The 22,877-nt window shown below is 45.8% G+C and overlaps 1 protein-coding gene across 2 annotated transcripts in view; it reads left to right on the top strand.

The window, feature by feature from the left end:
• The window catches only part of LOC147705720 (sulfotransferase 1 family member D1-like), an 876,537-nt gene extending 853,993 nt beyond the window's left edge, over positions 1–22,544 (top strand). For both annotated transcript variants that reach the window (XM_086932153.1, XM_086932154.1), the window contains exon 8: positions 21,881–22,544. In XM_086932153.1, the coding sequence (XP_086788279.1) occupies positions 21,881–22,416 (536 nt within the window). In that variant the 3' untranslated portion in view covers positions 22,417–22,544. The remainder of the gene's footprint in view (positions 1–21,880) is intronic.
• The last annotated feature ends 333 nt before the right edge of the window (positions 22,545–22,877 follow it).

Raw genomic sequence — 22,877 nt, 5'->3', positions numbered from 1 at the left:
GGGAAACACCCACCACCAACCCCCAAATTACTAAAACTCAGATCACTGACAGACGGTGGCACAAACTCGCACCTGGGGAATGGGCCGCCGCTCTGGCAGAGTCCACTCCCGAGCTCTCCATCGATCCTGCTATAGCCGATAAGCAGTTTAATGAATGGATCACCTCTTCTCTTGATGCACTCATCCCTAAAACTTCCTCCCTCAAACATCTCAAAAGAGTAGCCTCGGCTCCATGGTACACTCCAGAGCTTAAAGCCCTGCGCCAAGAGTGCAAGAGAACGGAACGCTCCTGGAGGAAAGACAAATCGGAAATAAACAAAGATATTTATTCTACCTCTCTCTTAAATTATAAAACCGCCATCCGAAAAACCAAAAGCGCGTTCTTCCAGGGAAGAATAGAGAAAGCAGTATGCTCCAGCAAGGAATCCTATGCCATCTTAAAAGATCTCCTGAAAACCCCAGTGCCCGGACCAAGACATTCCACAGACCCCATAGTTGACCAGACTAAATGCCAACAATTGGCTGATTTCTTTCATGGAAAAATCCCAAAAATTCTTGATTCAATTCCCCCCCTGATTCCGGGCGAGGAAAACGATCCCCCGCACCCCCCGACACCCAGCTGTCTTTCCTCTTGGGGTCAAGTTACGACCGAAGAAGTGGGAAACACGTTAATATCCATAAAAAGCGGCTCCCCGAGGGATCCCGCCCGCTTCGAATTCTTAAGGAGGTAGCTCCCACGAGTATCCCCCCCGTGACTCATCTGATTAACACCTCACTCCAACAGGGAGTTGTACCCCCGAGCTGGAAGGCGGCGGTTGTGAAAGCTCTGTTAAAGAAACCCTCCCTCGACCCCGAAAACCTGGCTAATTACAGGCCCATCTCCCTACTCCCAGGAATCAGCAAGATTGCTGAAAAACTGGTTAATAAAAAACTTTCCCAGTTCCTGGAGGTCAATAACATACTAAAAAGTTCCCAGACGGGCTTTCGCCCAGGGCAGGGCACGGACATTGCCCTCCTGGCAGCGGTTGAGGAGGCCAGAGCGCTACTGGATGGAGGAGGATCAGTGGCAGTGATCCTCCTCGACCTAAGTGCGGCCTTCGACACCGTCAACCACCAACTTCTCATCAAAAGACTCAAGGGAGCTGGTGTAGAGGGTTCGGCTCTAGCCTGGCTTACATCCTTCCTGGCTCAACGGACTTATCAGATCTGGGAGAACAACGCCCGCTCCTCCGAAATTCCCCTCCAATGTGGCGTGCCTCAGGGCTCCTCCCTGAGCCCCACATTATTTAATATCTATATGTCCACATTGGAGGAGGTCATCATCCCATTCGGAGTGAGCGTCGTCAGTTACGCTGACGACACACAACTCGTTGTATCACTATCCCACCCCAGACAACAACCAGCAGACCTATTTAACTGCCTTGCGCAAGTCCATCGCTGGATGAACACCTCAGCCCTAAAATTAAATGGGTCAAAAACGGAGGTTCTGCTCCTCGGCCCGAAAGGACTCACACTTTCCCCGAACATCTGGCCAGCCTGTCTGGGCCCTCCCCCCGAACCCAAAGAGGAAGTAAAGAGTCTGGGAGTGTGGCTTGACACTGACCTCTCGTTTACCGTGCAGGCAAAGAAAGTGGCCAGGACTTGTTTCGGACTCCTGAAATCGTTGAGGAAAGTCCTGCCCCTCCTGCCCACCAACTCCCAAAAGTTGCTAATTCAAGGCCTAATAATCTCGAGGCTTGACTATAGCAATGTGCTATACCTGGGCGCCCCAGAGGCGACTCTGAATAAACTTCAGAGAATTCAGAACATCGCGGCCCGGATTCTCACAAACACCCCTGCCAGAGCTTCGGCCAAACCGGCCCTAAAACTCCTCCACTGGCTCCCCATAAGAGAGCGGGTCAAGTTTAAGGCCCTGTGCCTAGCTCACAAACTACGACAAAATCAAGGCCCCCCTGTCCTTAAGAAACTTATCACACCCTACAAATCATTAAGACCCCTCCGCTCGGACACGGAAAACCTCATTGCTGTCCCCAGAGTCAAGAAAGCCCGGTCAGGAGGAAGACGTTTCTCAGTCCATACCGCACGACTTTGGAACTCACTCCCCCGTGTCCTCCGACTCGAACCACAATATCTCCGCTTCAGGAAACAGCTCAAAACCCACCTCTTTCCTCAGTGAATCACCTTTGGCCTTTACCCTGTTCTGCCGTGCCCCTCTCCCCGTCCTCTTCCTCCCTTTTCCCACTGAATTTAGGAGATAGGATCTTTTAGCGCTGGGATACCCCCGGGTGACTATGCGCTCTACAAAATAAAATAATAATAATAATAATAATATGTGCCCTTACTGTGGAACCATTAGCGTGCATCCTCAGAGAATTAACCACAGAAGAGGCATTATATTGGGAACCAGAAACCTTCTTCGGTCATTATATGTAAAAGATATTTTACTAATAGTGAAAGACCTGAATAACATTGATCTATTAATAAATAAATGGGTTAAGCTTCCGCGGACAGCTGCTAAAAGGATAGTGTTAATGAAAATGGGGATCCTACCAAAATTTCTATATCATCATCATCCTTCACTTTATTTTGACAATAGGATCATAAAAGTGCACACAGCATGGTAGGAAGTACAGTTAAAAGTGATAGATATGTAAAGGTAAAAAAATACAGATAAAATACAAAGATAAAATAAGAATAAGAAAAGCGAGCGGGCTGTCATATAGTCCGGATAGAGTGATCATATGTTGCTTCAATAGGATTTAATCTAAAGTCCATATCGATTTTGTCCATCACTTTATAGGATCTATCAGGGCAAACATTTGGACCTTTCCAACCACAGTGCATACCAATATCTAGACAACCCAAAAGCCACAACTCTGCTCGTGTCCGTGCTCAGAGATCTAAGTACCTCCAGGTAATGTCCAGTCCCAACAATTTTGCAGATTGGAAAGATCCATTTATCTCTCAGAGATTTATACATCGTAAAAAAGAATAGGAGGTGGAATGATAGACTCAGCACTTGCATTACAGGCGGGACATTGATCATCGTTCTCTATATCCTTCCTCCATTTTTTACAAAAAGTTTTAAGGGGTAGTGTTTTGTAACAGAACTGGAAAAATAACTTCAGAGCCAAGGGAGGGACAATTTCAGCCAATGTGTCCTCAAAACGAGGAACGCAATTAAAATTGAGGAAATTAGTGTTCAAAATGCCTTCGGCGTCAAGTGCAGTTTGCAGAAGTGTTATTTCCCAAAACCTTTCCTTTAGCGGGGGTCTCGATATAGAGTTCATACTTACAGGGTCAATCCAAAACCCTGACATTCCTAGCCTCCCTAGAAGCACCTTTTGGGCTCTAAACCAAGGGATTGTTGCAATAGAGGGCATTTTCATGAGCTCTAAAAGTGGTTCCCAGTGGGGGCAGAGCTCTTCCACGGTCCACAATCTATACCAAAACATCAGGACCTTTTAGCTGATCTTGTGGGCCAGCTGTCTCTGTGCTAAATCAAGGCAAAGGGGCATCTGTGGTGGGCTTACAAGAAAATCTGTCAGGGAACTGAGAAAGCGATGTGATACTAGTGAAAGGGGATTAGTTGAGCCTGTGCCCCATATTTCTGCCCCATAAAGTGCGCCCCCTACAATTTTTGTGTTGTAGATTTCAAGGGCTGGCGCTAGCTGCCTTGAAAATGTATTTTTATGTATTTAGGCCAAGTTTGCAGTCTGGTGTATGAGTTGCATCTTCACATTTTCAATATATTGATCCCACTTAACTGTTGAAGCTAGGCGAATGCCCAGGTGGTCAAAGGTGTTGACGCATTCTAGCTTGCTACTGCCAACCAGGACTTGTCTTTTGTTTGATATGGCCTTGCCCTTCCTAAAAATCCTATATTTGGTTTTAGTGTCATTCAGCACCAGGCCTTGCTCGTCACAAAACATAATGAAATCATTTAAGAGCTTCTGAAGTCCCTGTGGAGTCTTTGCAATTAAAAGGGTGTCATCGGCAAAGAGAAGAGCTGGAACTCTTGAACGGCAGACTTTCGGAGCATCACACCCGTCCCTATCTAAACTCTCAATGACATCATTGACAAACAGGATAAAAAGTGTGGGGGCAAGAACACAGCCCTGTCTCACACCACACTCAACTGGGAAAATGTCAGTTAGTTGATTGTTCTCACCCCATCTCACCTGTGCTGTGTTGAGTGTGTGGAGTCTGATTAAAATATCTAAAAGATTCTGTGCTATACCTTGCTTCTTAAGAACCCTCCACAGTTTTGCTCTGGGGACTAAGTCAAAAGCAGACCGTAAGTCTACAAAAGCCACATAGAGTTCCCCTCCTTTGATATATACTTCCTTCCAATATAGACATAACAAACGAAAAGTTTGGTCTAAGGTGCTAGTTTTGGCTCTGAAGCCTGCCTGGAGGTTACTCAAAACTTCAGACTCTATGATCCATTCCTGCAGCCGAGCTAGGATCTGCTTGCAGAAGATCTTTTGTAAGGAATCAATAAGACTTATTGGTCTGTAGCTAGATGGCTTTGCTCTGTCCCCTTTTTTGTAGATCGGAAGGATCTCAGCATTTTTCCATGATGGAGGAATGAGCGGCCTCTGAGGATTAAATTAGATAATACATTTATGTATGAACCCAGAGAGCCACATCCTCTTTGTAGAGGTCATTGGGAATACGGTCAGGGCCAGGTGCACAAGAAAGGGTGCAGGAGACAATTGCTGCTTTGGTCTCTTATAGCGTAATATGGAGGTTGATTGCCCCCACAGCATCGCTGATCAGGCCTTCGTCTTGTACCTCAGGTACCACATCCCTGGGTTTGTATAAGGTACCAAAATGGGCTTCCCAGGTCTCAGGGTGTACTGTAAACTCCAATCGCGGTTTTGTACCCTTTAACCAACATATTGCTAGACTCTAGAAGTTTTTCGAATCTCTGTGTAGCAATGCTCTCCTCAGAGATGACCATTAGGAACCCTCCCACTCCCTTTTGGCAGATTTGACTACTTGTTTATACTTGGCTCTGCAAGTCACTTTTTCAGGGCGAGATTTTCGTTTGACAGTTCCTGTTTGGAGAGCCTAGAGGCCTTGGTATACCATGCACCCTGTTGATCTTGTGTCTGTTGTAGGCTGGGTCATTCCGCTTTAAACCGGTTTCCATGGCAGCCCAGTAAATCCCTAATTTGTTTGTATAGCAGTACATGACTAAAGCCTATCACCTCGTCAACCTGCTCACAGTTGAGCTTGCAGCTTACACAAAAAATGTGGAAACCTTCCTCTTTACTGTGCCTAGGGCCTCCGGGGGAGCCTCAACCTTATTCAACTTAATTCTCTTCTGATTGTTTGCTGCTGATAGTGTACCAAAATCTGGCAAACCCAGGTTGACAGTCCCCAAAGACGCTTGGTTTATAAGAGTGAGAGCAAGAGCATTGTGGTCGCTATCAACCCTTTTGACCAATGCCACATCCATGACAAGGTGCCAGTAGTTTAAGGATACTAGGCAATAGGCAATTCTGCTCTCCAGAGCTGTCCTATTGAAATTGGGGTCCCCTTTAGTGTCTGATGGGGTCCTTCTTTTGGTCGCCCTAGGATCATGTTGCATTGTGAGAGTCAGCAACTGTAATCCTCTCGCACTCCACCATACCACGGGCAAGTCTAATTGAGGGACCTGCCATTCACTGTCCCATTCATCAGTCAAGTTAGGGGGAATTGGAGCCAGTGGTACAAATGTACAATTGAAGTCCCCACACACCAATAATTGGGAATTGTTCGAGTGTTGCATTAATGCAGTATCAAGGATACACAGAGTATCCGTTTCTGCCATACCCTTCTGTACCCTATTGAAAAACATTACAAATTATTATTCTAGTGCCACTTTTGAAGCTGACCTCCAGAGCTAATATGTCTTCCAACTCCACCTGCAATGGTCTAACTTTGCACCCTAGTTCAATATTCACCCTGACAGCTAAACCTCCCGAGGGTCTACCTCTCTCTTTTCTATTGGCATCTTTGGCATTAGTTGAGAAGCCAGTTTTGAACAGGCATGTAAGTCTACATGTTTCTTGAAATAAGATGACATCAAAGGAGTCTATGAACGTACACCAATCTAGATCTGCCATTATCTTGGTAATCCCCGCCACGTTCCAAACCAGTACCCTAAGGGGAGGTGGCTGCGACAGGACCCCTTTAGTACCCTCAGGCCTTGTTGGTTCTCCTCTGCACAAACCTGTCTCCATCCTGGGTTCAGCAATGAGTGCACAGTCAGTGTGCATAACTACAGATGGTTTCAAAACACAGGCTTAAGAAGTAGGATTCGAGGTTGGGGTTCTATTTTCATTGAGGCTAATCTGCACTTGGGGACTAGAGGAATCCTGCTTATCCGCAAATGTTTGCTTTTTGTCACCCGGGGGTCAACTGATCCTCTTCCCATCTGCCCAATTCAGCAGAAGGGGCCTACGGGGAACCACCTCCAGGTCAAAAGGACGCAAGCCTTCACGAGGGTCTATAATGGGAGCCAGAAGGGTACTAGGGAGATCACCATGTGGTGGTCTATATCTAATAGTTATACTGGAGTTTTTTGGGGGGGGCTGTTTGGGCATCCATCAATAGCAGACCAGTGGTTATAGCAGCATCATAGAAGCTGACCTCTATCGTTTCCCTTGTGGTATTTGGCAATGGTAATCTTCTAACCACTCTGATGTCTTCCCTGATTACTGAGTAACATTGGTGTGTGTATCTAAGCCAGTGTATGACCTTGTTTTTAAGCGACTCCTGGCTTTCAGTATCTACTAGTGAGTTTTGAGACTTCAATGAGAACTATCTCTAATGGGCGCTCCCCTTCTTCTGGTCTCTTATAGACACCCTCCCGCACTGATCCCTTAGCAGGGGCCCTCACCTGGTCCTGCATGTGAGTAGAACCTTCATCCCGGACAGCCTCACCTCTGTATACATCCCTACCTAACATCGGGGCCAAGGTGTGGATCTGGGATAGTTTTCTGTTATCAGGGACCTGATGGAAATCGCCCTTAGGTGACATTGGGTTTGAGGCTCATATTCGGATGAGATCTTAGTAGCTAGTTCCCCTTTTGTTAACCGTACTGCATACCTTTGGGCTGGTTTGGTCCCTCATCTTTGGGGGCTTCTTTTGGTTTGGTTTGAGAACTTCCCCATAGTCACTGTTGATCCTTTCCATTAGAGCGATCACCTTGTCTTTGAGTGTACACACCTCAGCTCTCAGGGCTTCTATCAAGTCTTTTAGTGGCTGCCACCCACCCATTACACTTTCTGCCTAACTGGTGCCTTTAGGATAAACCCCCCTTCCACCTCTCTAAACCTCTTCCTCATCCACCGAGAGCATCAAATCCATTAAAGCATTCTATACTGGAGGTCGGTGTTCTACTCAGGGTAGATGGGGGGTTTGGCTCAAATAAGGTGACTTTCACACATATATCAGGTGCAGTGCCTCTATCCTTCCTGTGCTTGGCATGTTGTTTTCTAGATGTTAGCGGAGACAATCTAGCTGTCTTCTTAGCAGGGGTATGTTCTGGTGAGGTGTCGACCGTTGATTTGTCATCTAACACTTTGTTGCACCTTTTTTCCGTTTTTTTAAACATCAAGGGAATCTATTTTACAGCCTTTTTGGCAGGGGGGGTCCTTGAGAATCGATGGGCAGTTGACCAGTGTTGTTATCACTGCCAATCGGTGTGCCACTGGAGGGGGGCTAGTTGGATCAGAATTGGCAATTATCTGACTTTCTGGTAAGATTGATTCAATCCTGTTCATTGTCTCATGGCAAACAACATTTGACGGCCTGCCAGGACCCATGGATTGAACCTTAGACTTCCTTTTGCCCATGATACCACTAAACTGGAGGTGAAGTAATCCAATGACAGAGCAAATTTGCAGTAAGGAAAAGTGCAGGTGCAAAATGCAAAGTGCAGAGTGCAAGGTACAGGGTACAAAAAGCTGAGCACAGAGTGCAAAATGCCAAGTACAAAGAGCAGGATGCAAAGCTATGGTAAGTACAAATCAAGCTTTTAGGGCAAAAAGTACTGAGTTAAGGCTAAGGCAAGTGCAGCAAAAAAAACAAAATGCATATAGTTTTTCGAAGGCAACCCTGTATTTCAATTCGCAGGGGAATGGGTATAGAGTTAACTGGCGCAATGCTACAACTTCTCTACACCACTGTTGATGGATAAAACCACAGAGATAAAAACACAGTTAAAATAGAAAAAAAAACTCAATTAATAATTAAAAAAAATGTAAAGTCTTTTTTGAATAAAAACAGAAAGTCAAAGTCAATCAGTATCCACTGTATATTCACCAGTGCATAATAAAGTTAGCAACTGTGGATGGTGCAGGGTGGTCCGGGCTGGTCCAAGGTAGCAGGGAGACAAGTCCTGCAGAGGGGCCGAGAAAATGTCAACACCCGATCATAACCGGCTGGAGCCACAAGTGCCTGATGCCCAACAGCAAGGAAAACAGACAAAACACAGGAAAAGGAGTCCGCGGAAGCAACAGTCACAAAGCAAGTATGTTGGACAGATAAATCTCACCAGATGGACCGGAGAGTTCCTCGCCTTTTCAGTTGTTCCCACAGGTTGGCTTCATCTAGTGCGGAACCAAGGGGGGTGGCCCTGCCCTGCCTTGTCCTGGTATGGACGGGCACAGACGGGCCTGCACTTTGCCCAGACTTCGCCAGTGCGTGTCCCGTGCTGCGGGAGCCCGCTGGCAGCAAAGTAGGGCCTCCTGGCGCTACCAGATGATGTGAGTGGCCAAGCACCACAGAAACATAGGGTGTTGTGGTCCTCCAGGGCCCAATGCGGCAAAGAACAGCAGGCGGCAGTGAACACACAGGACAATTTGTATATCTATTCCAAAATATGTTTATCCCTCTGAGTAGAGCATTCTCCACATGGAGAGGCAGTCTGAGGATCAGACAACTCTGGGAGGGGGCCAGCCAAGCATAAGCTGGGCTGAGTTCCAGCTGCAAAATGATAAAGGAGGCCACACTTAATTTTGAGGTGTACTATCTGGTCTCTCAAGCACAGTTTGTACACCATTGGATTTGCAGTAGTAGACACGCAGCACACTATGAAGTCGAAAGAGGACTAGTGAGCCCTGCTGAAAGGAAAGCTATGTGATAGGGCAGAGCGCCCTGACCCCTGTGAGAGAGACATTTAGTTCACTGTACCGTATGGCCATGGAGGAGATTGGCTTTGCTGTGCCGACTAACTGCACCTGCCTTCCCGTACACTTTTATTAAACGTTATTAGCAGCTAACAATGTAAGACAACATCTTCAGCGCCCTAGTGATACATCAGTTGATGAAGAGAAACCATTAACACAATGGGAGAATTCTACATACACATTCCATCATGGCGAACCCCCCACTGGAAGCCTATCACACTCCCAACTTAGAAATGCTGTCAAGGGTTGTTACACCTCATTTCAGATGAGACAGAAGACTGGGACAAATTCACCCTATCACTGACTAATCCCAAACCAATCAAATTAACTGTCGACAGGGCATGTGAGTCCCCAAGCTGCTCGTACCCCTCTGGGGACATGCTTGGGCAGACACCAGCACCGGAACCGGCATTCCAGGGAGGCGCGCAGGATCGCTGGGGTGGGACTCAGTCCCCCAGCAGCCTCTACACTCGGCACAGCACAGAAGGTGGTGTCACCCTCCCGGCGCCTTCATCTTTGCGCCAGCACTCCCATGGCACGGGACGCATGCGGACGTGCCCAAGTGAAGCCTGGGCCAAGGGCGGGCCCGTCTGCGGCCGGTTGAAGTAGGGCAGGGCCACCCCTCTAAGGCTTGGGAATCTGTGATAGGGTGACATCAAATTTGGGCCTGGATATCCCACGGTGAGACATTTATTGAAATAACTGATCCCCCTGTATCCACCCCTGAACATTCCTCTCAAAGACTGGGCCATTGTGATCTTAATTGATTTTATTTCTGACGGTCAATAAGCTGGGAACATACATAAGTCTTAGCCAGGGATGTGTAGCAAACCAGATTTTAACATATTAGCTACCTTAATTGTTGCACGTATGATATAGTATTGTTTGTTTGTCAATGCTATATATTTCCTTGGTAAATATTAAGGAACAATTGGTTTTAATCCCCTGGCCGTCACCTCAGACTCCAACCCTTGGAAGAAGCTCTTTTGGCCACAAGAGCTAGGCACATATACGGAGCAGGCCATGGCAATAAAAAGCCAGGGTATCAAAATAGATGCCAAGCTCACCATGACCCAGCCGATATCGACTGTTGTGGGAACATGTACAGGCTTGCTGAGACAACTGCTTAAGCTCTCCCCCATACTCTCATTCAATACACTCAGAATGGCAGTATCTGGTCTGAAACTATCACGCCTCGACTACGGCAACTCCCAAAACATCGGCCTTTCGGGTCACCTTGTGACCAGACTGCAGGTTATTATGGATGACGCTGCTAGGCTCATCTTCAGAGCTCCGAGGCAAGCACATGCGTCACCCCTCCTTAAGCAGTTGCACTGGCTCCCTGTTGTAAAAATAGCTAAATTCAAAGACCTCTGCATCGCACACAAAGCCATCTACAGCCAGGCCCCCAGCTACATCATGGACCATCTTGCCAAATATACTCACAGCAGGGCACTACGGTCCTCCAACGCCAGACTTCTGGCTTGCCGGCGATTCAACAGGTCCTCGAAAGGAGGATGAGCTTTTTCCTCATCCATCCCCCACATCTGGAACAACCTACCGGAGAATATTCGCAAGGAACATGCCCTTCTTCCATTTAGGAAGAAATTAAAAACAGTGCTTTTTGCGGAGGCCTGTGACGTAATCTAAAACCCCCCCTCTTGCGAAGGCTGGACTCCTCTGACAGCGCTTAGGGACCTGCTGGTGATAACACACTTAACAAATAACAATTAACATAACATAGCCCATATCACTCATTTTAGAACACAGCCTCTTATTATTTCTATTACCTTCTGCCCCAGGGTAGCAGTGTTTGTATTTTCCTTCCCTTTTTCTAGTAATCATATCATTGACATCTAGCACTTTTTAGGCCCGTATACTGCAACCCGCACTCAATAGGTTCTGAATTAGGTTTCCTTAGGATCCCGTCATGTGTACTTTTGGCCTACTTAATTAAGCATGTGGTGATATAGTACCTCCAACTAGGATGTCGAAGCGTAAACTACAAAAAAAACACAATGCCGCAGCGGATCCTTCCTGCTTCACAATAGATTCCTAACTAGTGAGGGCGGTCAGCGCTATTAATGGCAAAATAGATAGGGCCGAACGCCACCTCTCACTAGGTGTAGGTACAACGATAGAAGAAACTACTGGACTGGAAGTTCAGTCTACCCCAAGTAGTGTGCAAGATATTATCCCCATTGTGAATAGCGGGACCTCGGATCCCGAACTAGATGCTCCTGTATCTGCAGAACTATTACGATTGCACTCACCTAATGGCTCACCACCACCGGAAAGAAAAAGGAGTTGCAGAAAAAGCCAAGCAAAAGCAGGGCCTTCTAGTAGAAGCAAAAAAGGACCACCTCCAAATATTTCCACTATGATATTGGAGAAATCCCCTAGCATAGGACCTTTGACCAATGCCCAAGTTAATAAAATAGTAGCGCTCCTATCCCCAAAATTCGAAGCTTTTATCAAATCATTACACAATAAAATAGATAACCTTAATGAAACACTTATTAAACTTAATAGCTTATTAAAACATACTACCGTACACCCTAGGGAGAATGTGAATGGGTCACAGGGGGTCCACCCGTATATCAAAAACTAGGAACAGCTACTGTAATCACTCCAACTAGTGTCTTAACCACCACCAACAGGAATATTAGCGACCGGGGGGAGCAAGGTACTAACTCTTATGCACCCCAAACTGGCGCGAACAAGACACCACTAGACCCTAGACAGATAGCAACAATGAGTAACAATCCCCGCTATACCAGAGAGGTTAAGACTATAAATGCAGAGACGACCCAAGCACCAAAAAATTTAAGGGAAAGGAGAGCCCTGAAGGAATAATCAGCGTGCCAAATAATTTACCCCCGGAATGCTGCTCTTATGTGGCAGTCTTGGTGAATGTACCCCAACTCGAGCCCGACCAAAGGGAAACACACCATATTTCAAAAAATAGGGTGGGGAATTGGCTAAATCAAAACTGTGGCTTTCCTGTGGATGCAGACCAGATACTCTTGACCAGAAGAGTAAACTTGATTGGACCCTTAAGGAAAACATCACAAGGGGACTGCAAAATTAATTTTAGGAACCCCAACTGGGCTAGGACTTCTCTACATAGAGGAGCAGCTTTACCACACAACGATTACAAAGTATCACTCCTCCCCCTGGGCTTCTTTTTTTATAAACACTTAAGACCACCAGCCAATATGGGAGGTGATCAAGAGCCATGCAGAACTAAATTAGCATTGCTACCCCTGCCGCATTATGCTTTACCTACTTTCAACAGATTCTACCCGCTAACTACACTTGAGGATAACGATTGACAGAGCACTGCCCATCTTCTGATTGGGAAGGTGGGATTAGTATGTCTTGGGCAGACGGGTGCAGGGTTATCAGTAGACAGTGTACCTATCACGGATAGGGATATAGTTTTGCTTGCACCAAACTTGTCAAACAGGGTGCTAGAGGCAAACCTAGATGAAAATTCAGGACAATTTACAGAAAAGGTCAATACCTTATCTGCAGTGGACCCTTAAATTAGCAAGGATGAGTGCAGTATGTATACCATTGCCCAACTAAATGACAGTACAAGAAGTCCCTCGGTCAGCGGCTATACCATTGTCACCTCGAATATAGCCGGATTAGCTGCCAAAAAATATATGTTAGGCTGGTTGGATTTTATCAATAAATATCATATAATCTGCTTACAAGAAACATGGAGTACCGACCCGGCCTACTTTGTAGGGTTTACATTGTATGATTTACCAGCATCACCCTCCATGGTTGGCAGAGTGAAGGGCGGGTTATTAATTCTTTTGCCTAACAAACTGCCCCTAGTAGTTAAAAGGGTTATCAATGTGGGGTTCCATGCACAGTTATTGTGGCTGTATCATGAAGAAGGTCGGGATGTCCTATTGATTAACTTTTACAATAATATATTTGAGCCTACACAGAACAATATTGTATGGGTCGGAGATTTTAACATTTCAACTTGCCCCATTTCCATGACCAAAGTGTGTGGGTTTAGGAGTGACGAAGGTGATGACTGTGTACATTTCCCACATAACACATAGGGGGATACCTTAAACACAGCTCTGGCCAAATATGACCTTGATATAATGCAATGTGCACGTGACAGGCATGGGAGGGAGATACCAACTTTCACTGGAAGAAATGCTAACAGCATAATTGATCATGTATTGGTATCTGCTAACATTGTACAACTTTGTTCCACCCGTGGATTGACGAACTGTTGGTTAGAGACCACAATTATATTATCATGTCAACTGCGGTGTGGGGCAATAGACCTATAGTACAATTAACAGCCACAGGTAATATTGCCCCGTGTAGACCAAAAGGCACGAGAATAAGATGGAAAGGTATTAACCCTGATAAGATCTTGAAAAATATTGTTTCGGAATGTGGTAATGAGAGACACAGCAGTTTAGAAACCTAGGTTGAACCAGCTCTGACATTAACTAACTTCTGTAAAATCAGCACTACTACAATCGATAAGTTACTCACTGCACCACTGAGCAGGAAACCTATTCAAACTAGGAGCAGGTTCAGCCACTCTTGTACTGACTCACTGAAACAGTTGAAACTAGCTCTCTCCAGCAGTCCCAGGGATAAAGTGTTAGTTCACAAACTAAGACTAGCATATAAATTAACTTTAAAACAGAGGAAGAGGGAACTTCAGGAGGACGCCTGGGATGAGGGATAATATCGATTTTCTTCCTTTATCGTAATCTTTTGTGTTAGCATGATGTGTCTATATATATCTGTATATGTATATCATAGTGTAGATTAATTAGTTATGACAATACAGGAACTCCTTTTCGTCACTTGCATAATATTTCTCTGCACACAAACTAAGAACCAAACAGACTCCATTTTGTCTGTACATGTATTAGACTCGGACGGTTGTCACGTGCCACCCTCCAGCAGCCGAGTAAGCCTGTTAGTTGAGTTGTATAGACAGCTGAATTCATACTATTCTTTCTTGTTCTGAGAAACAAGGTCGCATCTGGTTTCAGAGGTGATAAGTGTGTTCCTGGAGGCGCCGTACCCGTGCTCCCAGGCACCCAGACGAAAGGGAGTCACCCCTCCTGACCCTCCCCAATAATAGCAGAAGCAGACTTCTAAACAAGTTTTGTGTGCCATATATGGTCCTTCCTTTAAGCTACTGTGCCTCCCAGTATTTTTCCATGTACAGTGATCTCATGTAATGCAATGAAAGTATATATGCCATGAATTGAGTGTGAATCTGCAGTCTTCTCCACGCACTGGCTGGGTGACGTCGGAGAGGCTCCTCTATAGAGTATTGGTTGTTTAATAAACGATTGACTTTCCTTCACTGCCAACTGACTGATTATTTGGTAAGACGATAATTGTGGGCTATTGGAAGGTATAGCTCCATAGATTATTTTTGAAATACGACAGTTGGCGACTCTGGTGGAACTCCGCGTTTGGGGTCGTCCTCCCGTATCACGGGGTGAGAACGAACATATGAAGGGGAACTCTGGTTGAGGGGGTGGACTGACTAACGATTCTGGCTGAACTCCGCTCTCGTAATCAGAGAACCCCAGCTGCTAGGGACCCCTCTCCGGAGTCCTACAGGCGTAACCCAGGAGCTGACTGTGTTGGTCTTCAGGAGTGGGCAGTGGAGAACACGCCCACTCCTGAAGACTCCTGTTCTGGTGTTTTGAATTAACGAGTTCTCCGCGAACGAGAGTCGAAATACTGTATGTTTTGTTTGCCTTTCTTATGTGTCAGACCCCGTTTGAGGAGAGATTGAGCATGAGTGAACATGGCCATGTTTGAGAGCTTGTGAGCGGGTGTATTGTTGATAAACAAAATGTTGTGTTTTAGTAAAATATGTTTTGGATGTTGTTGCCGTCGTAAGAGCGGACGATTGGATGAAAGTCAGCCTGCTCCGCCAGAGGGCAGCCCAAATTTTGATATGTATGTAAAACATGACCTTACGGTTATTTTGTTTAATAATTTATGGAACAAATATACAAAGGATAATGTATAATTGCAATGGCCCTTAACTGGATCATTCAATGAGAAAAAGATACAGTATTTATAGGATCGATTGTTCGCCAAAAGAAGCCAGCAGGCGATGTTCGATTCTTTAAAGCTGTGGCAGAAAGAGGGAAAACGCTTTCGCATAAGGGAAGAAAAACTGCTCAAAGTTAAAAATGGTCAGACCATAACTCAGAAGGCTGTAGCATATGATAGAGAACAAACTGATAAAAATGTTGAATGTATAGACAGACAGTTTAGGTTACAGGCGGATAAAAGCTACACAGCTCGAACCGAACCGGAAGATGAAATTGAGGACCTAATGGATGTGCGTCCACCATTTCCTTATGCCCCGCAACGAGTATACCCCGTGATAGCAATTATAATGGCTCCCGCTTTGTCCGCCCCACAAGCAATGGCCCGGCTGTTACTACAGCCTCAACCCCTAAGGGGCCAACTGTCACTCCCGTTTGCCCAGTGCTAGCCACGGCTACATTATTGACTGGCGGTCTGTCACCTCCCTCTATGTTCTCTGTGATATTAGCTTCACCGGCTTCGGCTTGACCTTCTTTGTCAGCCACGTCGACGCTCGCAATGATTGATTCGAGCCCCTCCCATGTCTCCCGACGGTTGTATACCTGCGCTACAGTAGGCTATAGTCAAAAACAGATGGAAATAGATCATCCCAATGGGTGCAGAATGCCATCTATACAATTACAGATATATGGGGAATCATGAAGAATTACGAACCAGTTATTCAGCAATATGCATTATAAACCATGGCCAATCGTTTAATTTCCCTATGGGAACAATGTTTCACAGATGGGAGATCCCCACAGGTCTTGTATGACATTGTGGACCGGGCACATACATTTGAATTAGGATTAGAGGATGTATATGGGAATCTGGTGACTATAATGAAGTATCGGGAAAGGATGTTCACTAAATGCCTGAATTGGGACTCTCAGAATCCCATGCGGGAAGTTCATCCCATTTACCATCCCGAAATCCATGAGGTCAGTGATAATGGTGATCAAATCATTCAAGCTCGCGTTGAATCCCGGTTCCAAGAGCAATGGGATTATACCCCTTGGAAAAGCAGTGAGGGTATTTCCTTGAAGTCCCAGCTATCTGACGTTCAGAAAAATCCCACTGCTTATTATAAGGAACTCACTGAAGCTGCTTCATCAGCCGTGATGACCTTAGCTGATATCGAATAATTTTTTGGGTTACTGGTCCCCATCGATGTATGACAACAGGTGCAATATCATCCCCATGTCAACGAGTTAGGAGGAACTTAGGATCAAATTAAAGATTGGGACAAAGATCAAAAACCCAGAGATAAACCTAGACTGGAAATTTTGGCTTTGCCGGGTCGGATCATTACGTATATGCATTCTTTAATCCCACCCCGAAGGTGGATTGGGATAAATTAACCGACTGCAAACAGAAGAAGGATGAGAGTGTGTCTGATTTCTTTACTCGATTTGAGGGGGTATTAATTGATTTTAGTGGGCAAGATTTTTCGGTGGAAGGTGGGATAAGATTATTTGTGAATCGTTTTGTGACTAATCTGTTGCCCAAAATATCTGCACGGCTTCAGGCAGCAGAAAGCACTTGGACCACCTCTACTCCTTCTGTTATTTTGAGTATGGCCCAATATTATGAACATATGGAAAATGAGAGCAAAGATAAATCTGACAAGAAGACGAAGGATCTTAAGGCTCAAGTGTTATTACAGCAAGTAACTAGTGGACGGGGTAGAAAGGGAGTGGGAAGAGTGTTTGTTCCGAGAGGGGCGGGAGTAGGACAAGGAGGAGGTCCAGCTGTTACTTTGGAAGCAAACCAATGTGCTTACTGTAAACAGGAAGGGCATTGGCGAGCTCATAGACAACGGGGAAACAGCTGCCCTCATCCTCCTGGACCTCTCAGTAGCCTTCGACACCGTATGCCACCGCACACTAATACAGCGCCTCAGAAACACTGGAATCCAAGGGAAGGCCCTGGATTGGATCATTTCGTTCCTCTCCGGAAGAACCCAGAGAGTCCGCTTCCCCACCTTCCGATCCGCGGCCACCGAGATCATCTGTGTTCCTCAAGGATCCTCACTCAGCCCAAAACTCTTCAACATCTACATGAGCCCCCTCACCAGCATTGCATGAAAACACAATATCAACATCATCTCCTACACCGACGACACCCAGCTGACACTATCCCTCACTAAGGACCCAGCCACCGCCAAAACCAACTTCCAGGAAGGGATGAAAGAAGTAGCAGACTGGATGAAGCACAGCTGTCTCAAGCTCAACTCAGACAAGACGGAAGTCCTCATACTCGGACAATCCCCATCTGCCTGGGATAACTCTTGGTGGCCCCCAGCGCTGGGAACCGCACCGACAACCAAGGACCATGCATGCAACCTGGGCTTTAACATGGACTCCTCCCTCACGATGACCAAACAAGTCAACGCCGTCTCATCCTCATGCTTCAACACCCTGAGAATGCTTCGGAAGATCTTCCGGTGGATCCCCACAGAAACCAGAAGAACAGTCACCCAGGCCCTCGTCATCAGCCGACTGGACTACGGGAACGCCCTATAACCAGGAACCACCGCCAAACTCCAGACTAGGCTCCAGCGCATACAAAACACGGCCGCATGACTCATCTTCGACATCCCTCGCCACAGCCACATAACCACCCACCTAATAAACCTTCACTGGCTCCCCGTCAACAAAAGGATCACATTCAGACTGCTCACCCATGCACACAAAGCGCTCCACAACATGGGCCCAAACTGCCTCAACAGCTGACTCTCGTTCTACACCCCCACCCGCCAGCTTCGCTCCACCTGCCTCGCCCTCCCCATCATCCCACGAATTCGCGGAACCACCTCCGGAGGAAGATCATTCTCCGACCTGGCTGCGAAGACCTGGAACTCCCTCCCCACTCACTTACGACTGACCCAGGACCATCTCAGATTCAGGAAGCACCTCCAGACCTGGCTCTTCGACCAGTAGCACCACCTCCCCCCCTAGCGCCTTGATTGATTGATTGATTGATTGATTGATTTTAGCTTTTTTATAACGCATACTGTCACCCTACGGCCTTGAGACCCTCACGGGTGAGTAGCGCAACCTATAAATGCTTTGATTGATTGATTGAGTGTCCTTTCCTCTTAGCGCAAAATGGAGCCATGAGAGGCAGAGGAAGAGGACGAGAAGGAGTTGATCGGAGTGACATGAGAAGAGAAGAGGTGATACGAGGTGAGGCAGGGGGACATTGTTTTGATCATTCAAATGGGAGGCAGTACTACAATGAAGACTGCGGAACTGACGGGCCAGATGGGTATTGTTATGCGTAGGACAGCCACGGACAGAGTAGGGGCCAATTGGCAGTACCCGTCGATCACAGAGGGCCTTATGTTAAAGGGCAAGATGGGAACTGTCAAGGATTTTCTAGTAGACACGGGTGCAACGGATACTTCGATTGCTCGTTCACAGGACCCAGGGGCTGCTCTGTCCGGGCAAAATAATGTTTCAGTCGGTTTTCTCGGAATCCCGGTAGTAAGCCCCATTTCTAAGCCTCTCCCGATTACCGTAGGTCAAGTCACGGTGAATGCCCCATTTTTGTTGACGTCACATTGTGGGGAAAATTTATTGGGATTGAACTTGCTGAAGAAATTGCATGCAAAGATTTATTGTACTCCTGATGGAGTGTATTTAACTATTCAATTGCTTGGTCAGCACACTAGGCAGAGCTTTGTGAAAAATGAACCCCTCCCTCCTGAGTTGGCTGGCATTCCATCTACATTATGGGTGACTGGTGATACGGATGTTGGCCTTTAAAATTTTCCGCCAGTCACTATCACTTTAAAACCAAATGCTCGTCTGCCCCGTATTCCGCAGAACAAGATCTCACCGGCTGGTGAGAAGGCATTATTGACAATCATACAGGATTTAATCAACAAAGGCTTAGTAGAAGAAATGGCTTCTAATACCTGTAATAGCCCTATATTACCAATTTTGAAAAAGGCCCCTACAGGGAGTGGCCCTGATTATGTTGATACTTATCGTTTTGTAATTGACCTGAGCAAAATTAATAAAGTAGTAATGCCTTAATATCCCCTGGTTTCAGATATTACAACAATTCTTACTATGATTCCCCCAACAGCTAGGTTTTTCTCCATTATAGACCTAAAGAATGCTTTCTTTAGCATTCCAATACACCCTGATAGCCGTCATATTTTCAGCTTCTCGTTATCTGGGCGCAGCTTTAGATTTTGCTGCGCTCCTCAGGGCTATACGGAGAGTTCAAGTATTTACAGTCAAGCTTTGAAAGTACTTTTAGATGAACTGACTTTGCCCCCAGGAAACATCCTTCTGCAATACATGGATGATTTATTAGTAGCATCAGACACTGAGGAAGGATGTAAGGAAGCTACGGTAAAATTATTGTCGCATTTAGCAGCCAATTGTAATAAGGTGTCTCTTTCTAATTTTAATATTGTTGACAGGAGGTGACCTATCTCGGTCATCTACTGTCAAAAGAGGGGAGGAAACTAACTCCTGAATGTGTGTTTACTACTTTTACCATGCCTGTTCCTCGCACTCACGGTGATGTACGTGCATTTCTCGTCATAACCTCTTACTGTTGCCAGTGAATTCCTAACTTTTCTCTTTTTACTAAACCTCTCTTGTATCTAACCACTAAGGATGTGCATGAACCTCTACTCTGGACTGATGAATGTCAGAATGCTTTTGATTCTTTGAAAACTGCTCTTTGTTCTGCACCTGTCCTAGGAACTCCAGACTACCGAAAGCCTTTTGTGCTTTATGTACACGAGGTGGACGGTTGTTCGCTTTCTGTGTTAACACAAGGATTTGGTGGTAAGCAAAGGCCTTGTGCTTATTTTTGGGCAGTATTGGATTATGTTGCCAGAGCACTTCTTATCTGTTTGAGGGGTACTGTTGCGGTGGCGGTGTTCATCCGACAGTTGGAAGAACTCGTTTTAAATTCTGATCTCACAGTGATGGTACCGCATGCTGTGAATACACTCTGCAATAAAACCAAGACTCAGCACCTTACGAGTGCACGTCTTACTGGATATGAATTGACTTTATTCGCCCCCCCGATATTACTATCAAAAGTTGTGCCACTCTGAATCCAGCCACGTTACTACCCCTCCCTTCGGACGAGAAAAACAGTGACATGCATGAGTGTATATTTCGGACTGAGTAAGAAATGAAGGGACGGGTGGACCTCACAGACACGCCCCTATTTGAACCCCAAGGGGAGTTGTATGTGGATGGCTCCTGTTTCAAGTTACCAGACAGCACAACGACAGCTTTGTATGCAATCACCACCCTTTGCACTGTAGTTGAGGCTTCTCGAGTTCCCTATCATTCCGCGCAAGCATCTCAGATAATAGCGCTGTTGTGAGCCTGTGAGTTAAGTGAAGGATTGAGGGTAAACATTTACACCGATAGCCAGTACGCATAGTTTTGGAAAATTGTGGGCAGGAAGGGGGTTTCTCACCTCACATGGCCTACGAATGCAACATGGCCCTTTGATATTAAAGTTGTTAACTGCTTTGACACTGCCCCGAAAGGTAGCCATTGTGAAATGTAGTGCACACAAGGCAATAGTGGATACTGTGGGAGAAGGGAATGCTTTTGCTGATCAAATAGCGAAGGAAGCTGCTAGATCTAAAGTGTTTCCCATGTATGTAAATTTGGCTAGATGGGTTGAGGAGTCTGATATGTTTGATAACACCATGGAAAGCGTCTGAGAAATACAGAAAGAAGCTACCCCTGCTAAGCTGTACCATTGGGAAAATGAGGTTGGATGATAATGGGTGTTGGATTGATTTAAGTTAGAAACAAAGTTGGATGCTTCCCAATGCATTTGTTAATGCTGTAGTAATTATGGCTCATGGGACAGCACATGTTGGAGCAAAAGGCATTTGTGCTTTGTTAGACCCAATTTGGAACAACCCTAATATTACCAAAACTGCCACTCATTTGGTTCAGCATTGCATGATCTGTTTACGACATAATCCAGGAGGGCGGTAATCTGTTCTCGGTGGAAATTTTGCACCCCCATCCTTACCTTTTGAAGTACTTCAGATGGATTATATTCAGTTGGAAAGAGTGAATAATTTGAAATACGTTCTGGTGGTGGTTTGCGCTTTCAGTAAATGGGTAGAAGCATACCCCACCAAGGAAAACACCGCTCTAGCGACAGCCAAAGCCTTGCTAAGAGTTTTTTCCTAGATACGGATTACCTAGAGTGATCTGATCAGATAACGGGGGGCACCTTAATGCAGAGCTTATCAAGCATATCTGTAATGGATTACACATAAAACAGAAATTTCATGCCGCTCGGCATCCCCAGTCTGCATGGTAAGTTGAAAAATATAATGGAAGTTTGAAATTGAAAATGGCCAACATTCAGGAAAGCACTGGGTTAAAGTGGGCTGACACTTTGCCTTTAGATTTAATGTCCTTGCATGTCACCCCCCAATTCCCGATCAGGATTGTCACCATATGAGGTTATTTTTGAGCGGCCAGCTAATGTTTGGGGCGCAATTGATTATCCAATGATGACACATTACTTGTATATTTTGACTAAAGACCTATGTTCTATCCATCAACAGGTGTCAGACACGTTGCAACCCCTGCCGGAGGGTCCTGGACATTGTTTGGACCCGGCCAGTGGATGTTGGTGAGGAATTATCAACGGAAATATAGAATGGAGCCTAGGTGGACTGAACCAGTCCAAATCCTAATGGCCACTCGGACAGCGGTTAAGGTGAATGGTCAGAAACATTGGATCCACATTTCCCACCTGAAGAAAATACCTTTCCTGATTCCTTTTGATCAACAGAAGCCAGAGGGAGTTTTGACCCAGGAGAGCGAAAGAGCTCCTTGTGTTGTTCCTTTATCTGACGCCCAGGGAATCGAAAGGCAAGAGGAAAAAGCATTGGGCACGGAAGGGGTCTCATCATCGACAGTGGGATCAGCCCCGGAATCTGTTACCCCTGTTGTTGCACAAGAAATTCATGACAAATCAGGCATCACGAATGCCACTTCATCTGTTCTGTTTCCTGACCAGGAGTCACCTGGTCATATTCGCTACAACCTGCGGCCCAGAAAACAACACAGTAACCCCGACGAACATGGCAGGAGATAGGGAGAGACTTGAGTACTAGGGTATTGCTGGACTAGTTCGGGGGTACTAAGCGAGACACTGGACTGAACACATTGAGAGCTGGAATATTGTATTGCTCTGTTCAGAAAGGAAGACTAAGAAGCTGGAGAGGGGCTCAGGTTGCAACTGTATATAAAATCCTTGCAAGGATTTGTTTTCTTTTTGATGAACGATAGGAGCCTGCCTGTGAGGCTCTAGTCGGACACAGGAAAGAAGTACCCTCTGGCAGGTTGGACTGCGTCCCTTAGTGTAGTTTGGACTTTTCATTAAAATGTATTCCTTTGGTCGTTTTATTCCTGAGGAGGAACGCCCCCTCGCTCCTTGATATATGCCTACTTATGTACATATGTTTTCTTCTTGGACAACACGTGTGAAAGTCGCTTCTGTGATTACCATTGCAGTGCTTTTTATCATAATAATGAGTGTGTTTTTATATTTAGAAT

Source organism: Lissotriton vulgaris, chromosome 7, assembly GCF_964263255.1.
Source record: "Lissotriton vulgaris chromosome 7, aLisVul1.2, whole genome shotgun sequence".
In the NCBI taxonomy this organism is placed as follows: domain Eukaryota; kingdom Metazoa; phylum Chordata; class Amphibia; order Caudata; family Salamandridae; genus Lissotriton; species Lissotriton vulgaris.
This window is presented reverse-complemented; position numbering and strand designations above follow the sequence as displayed.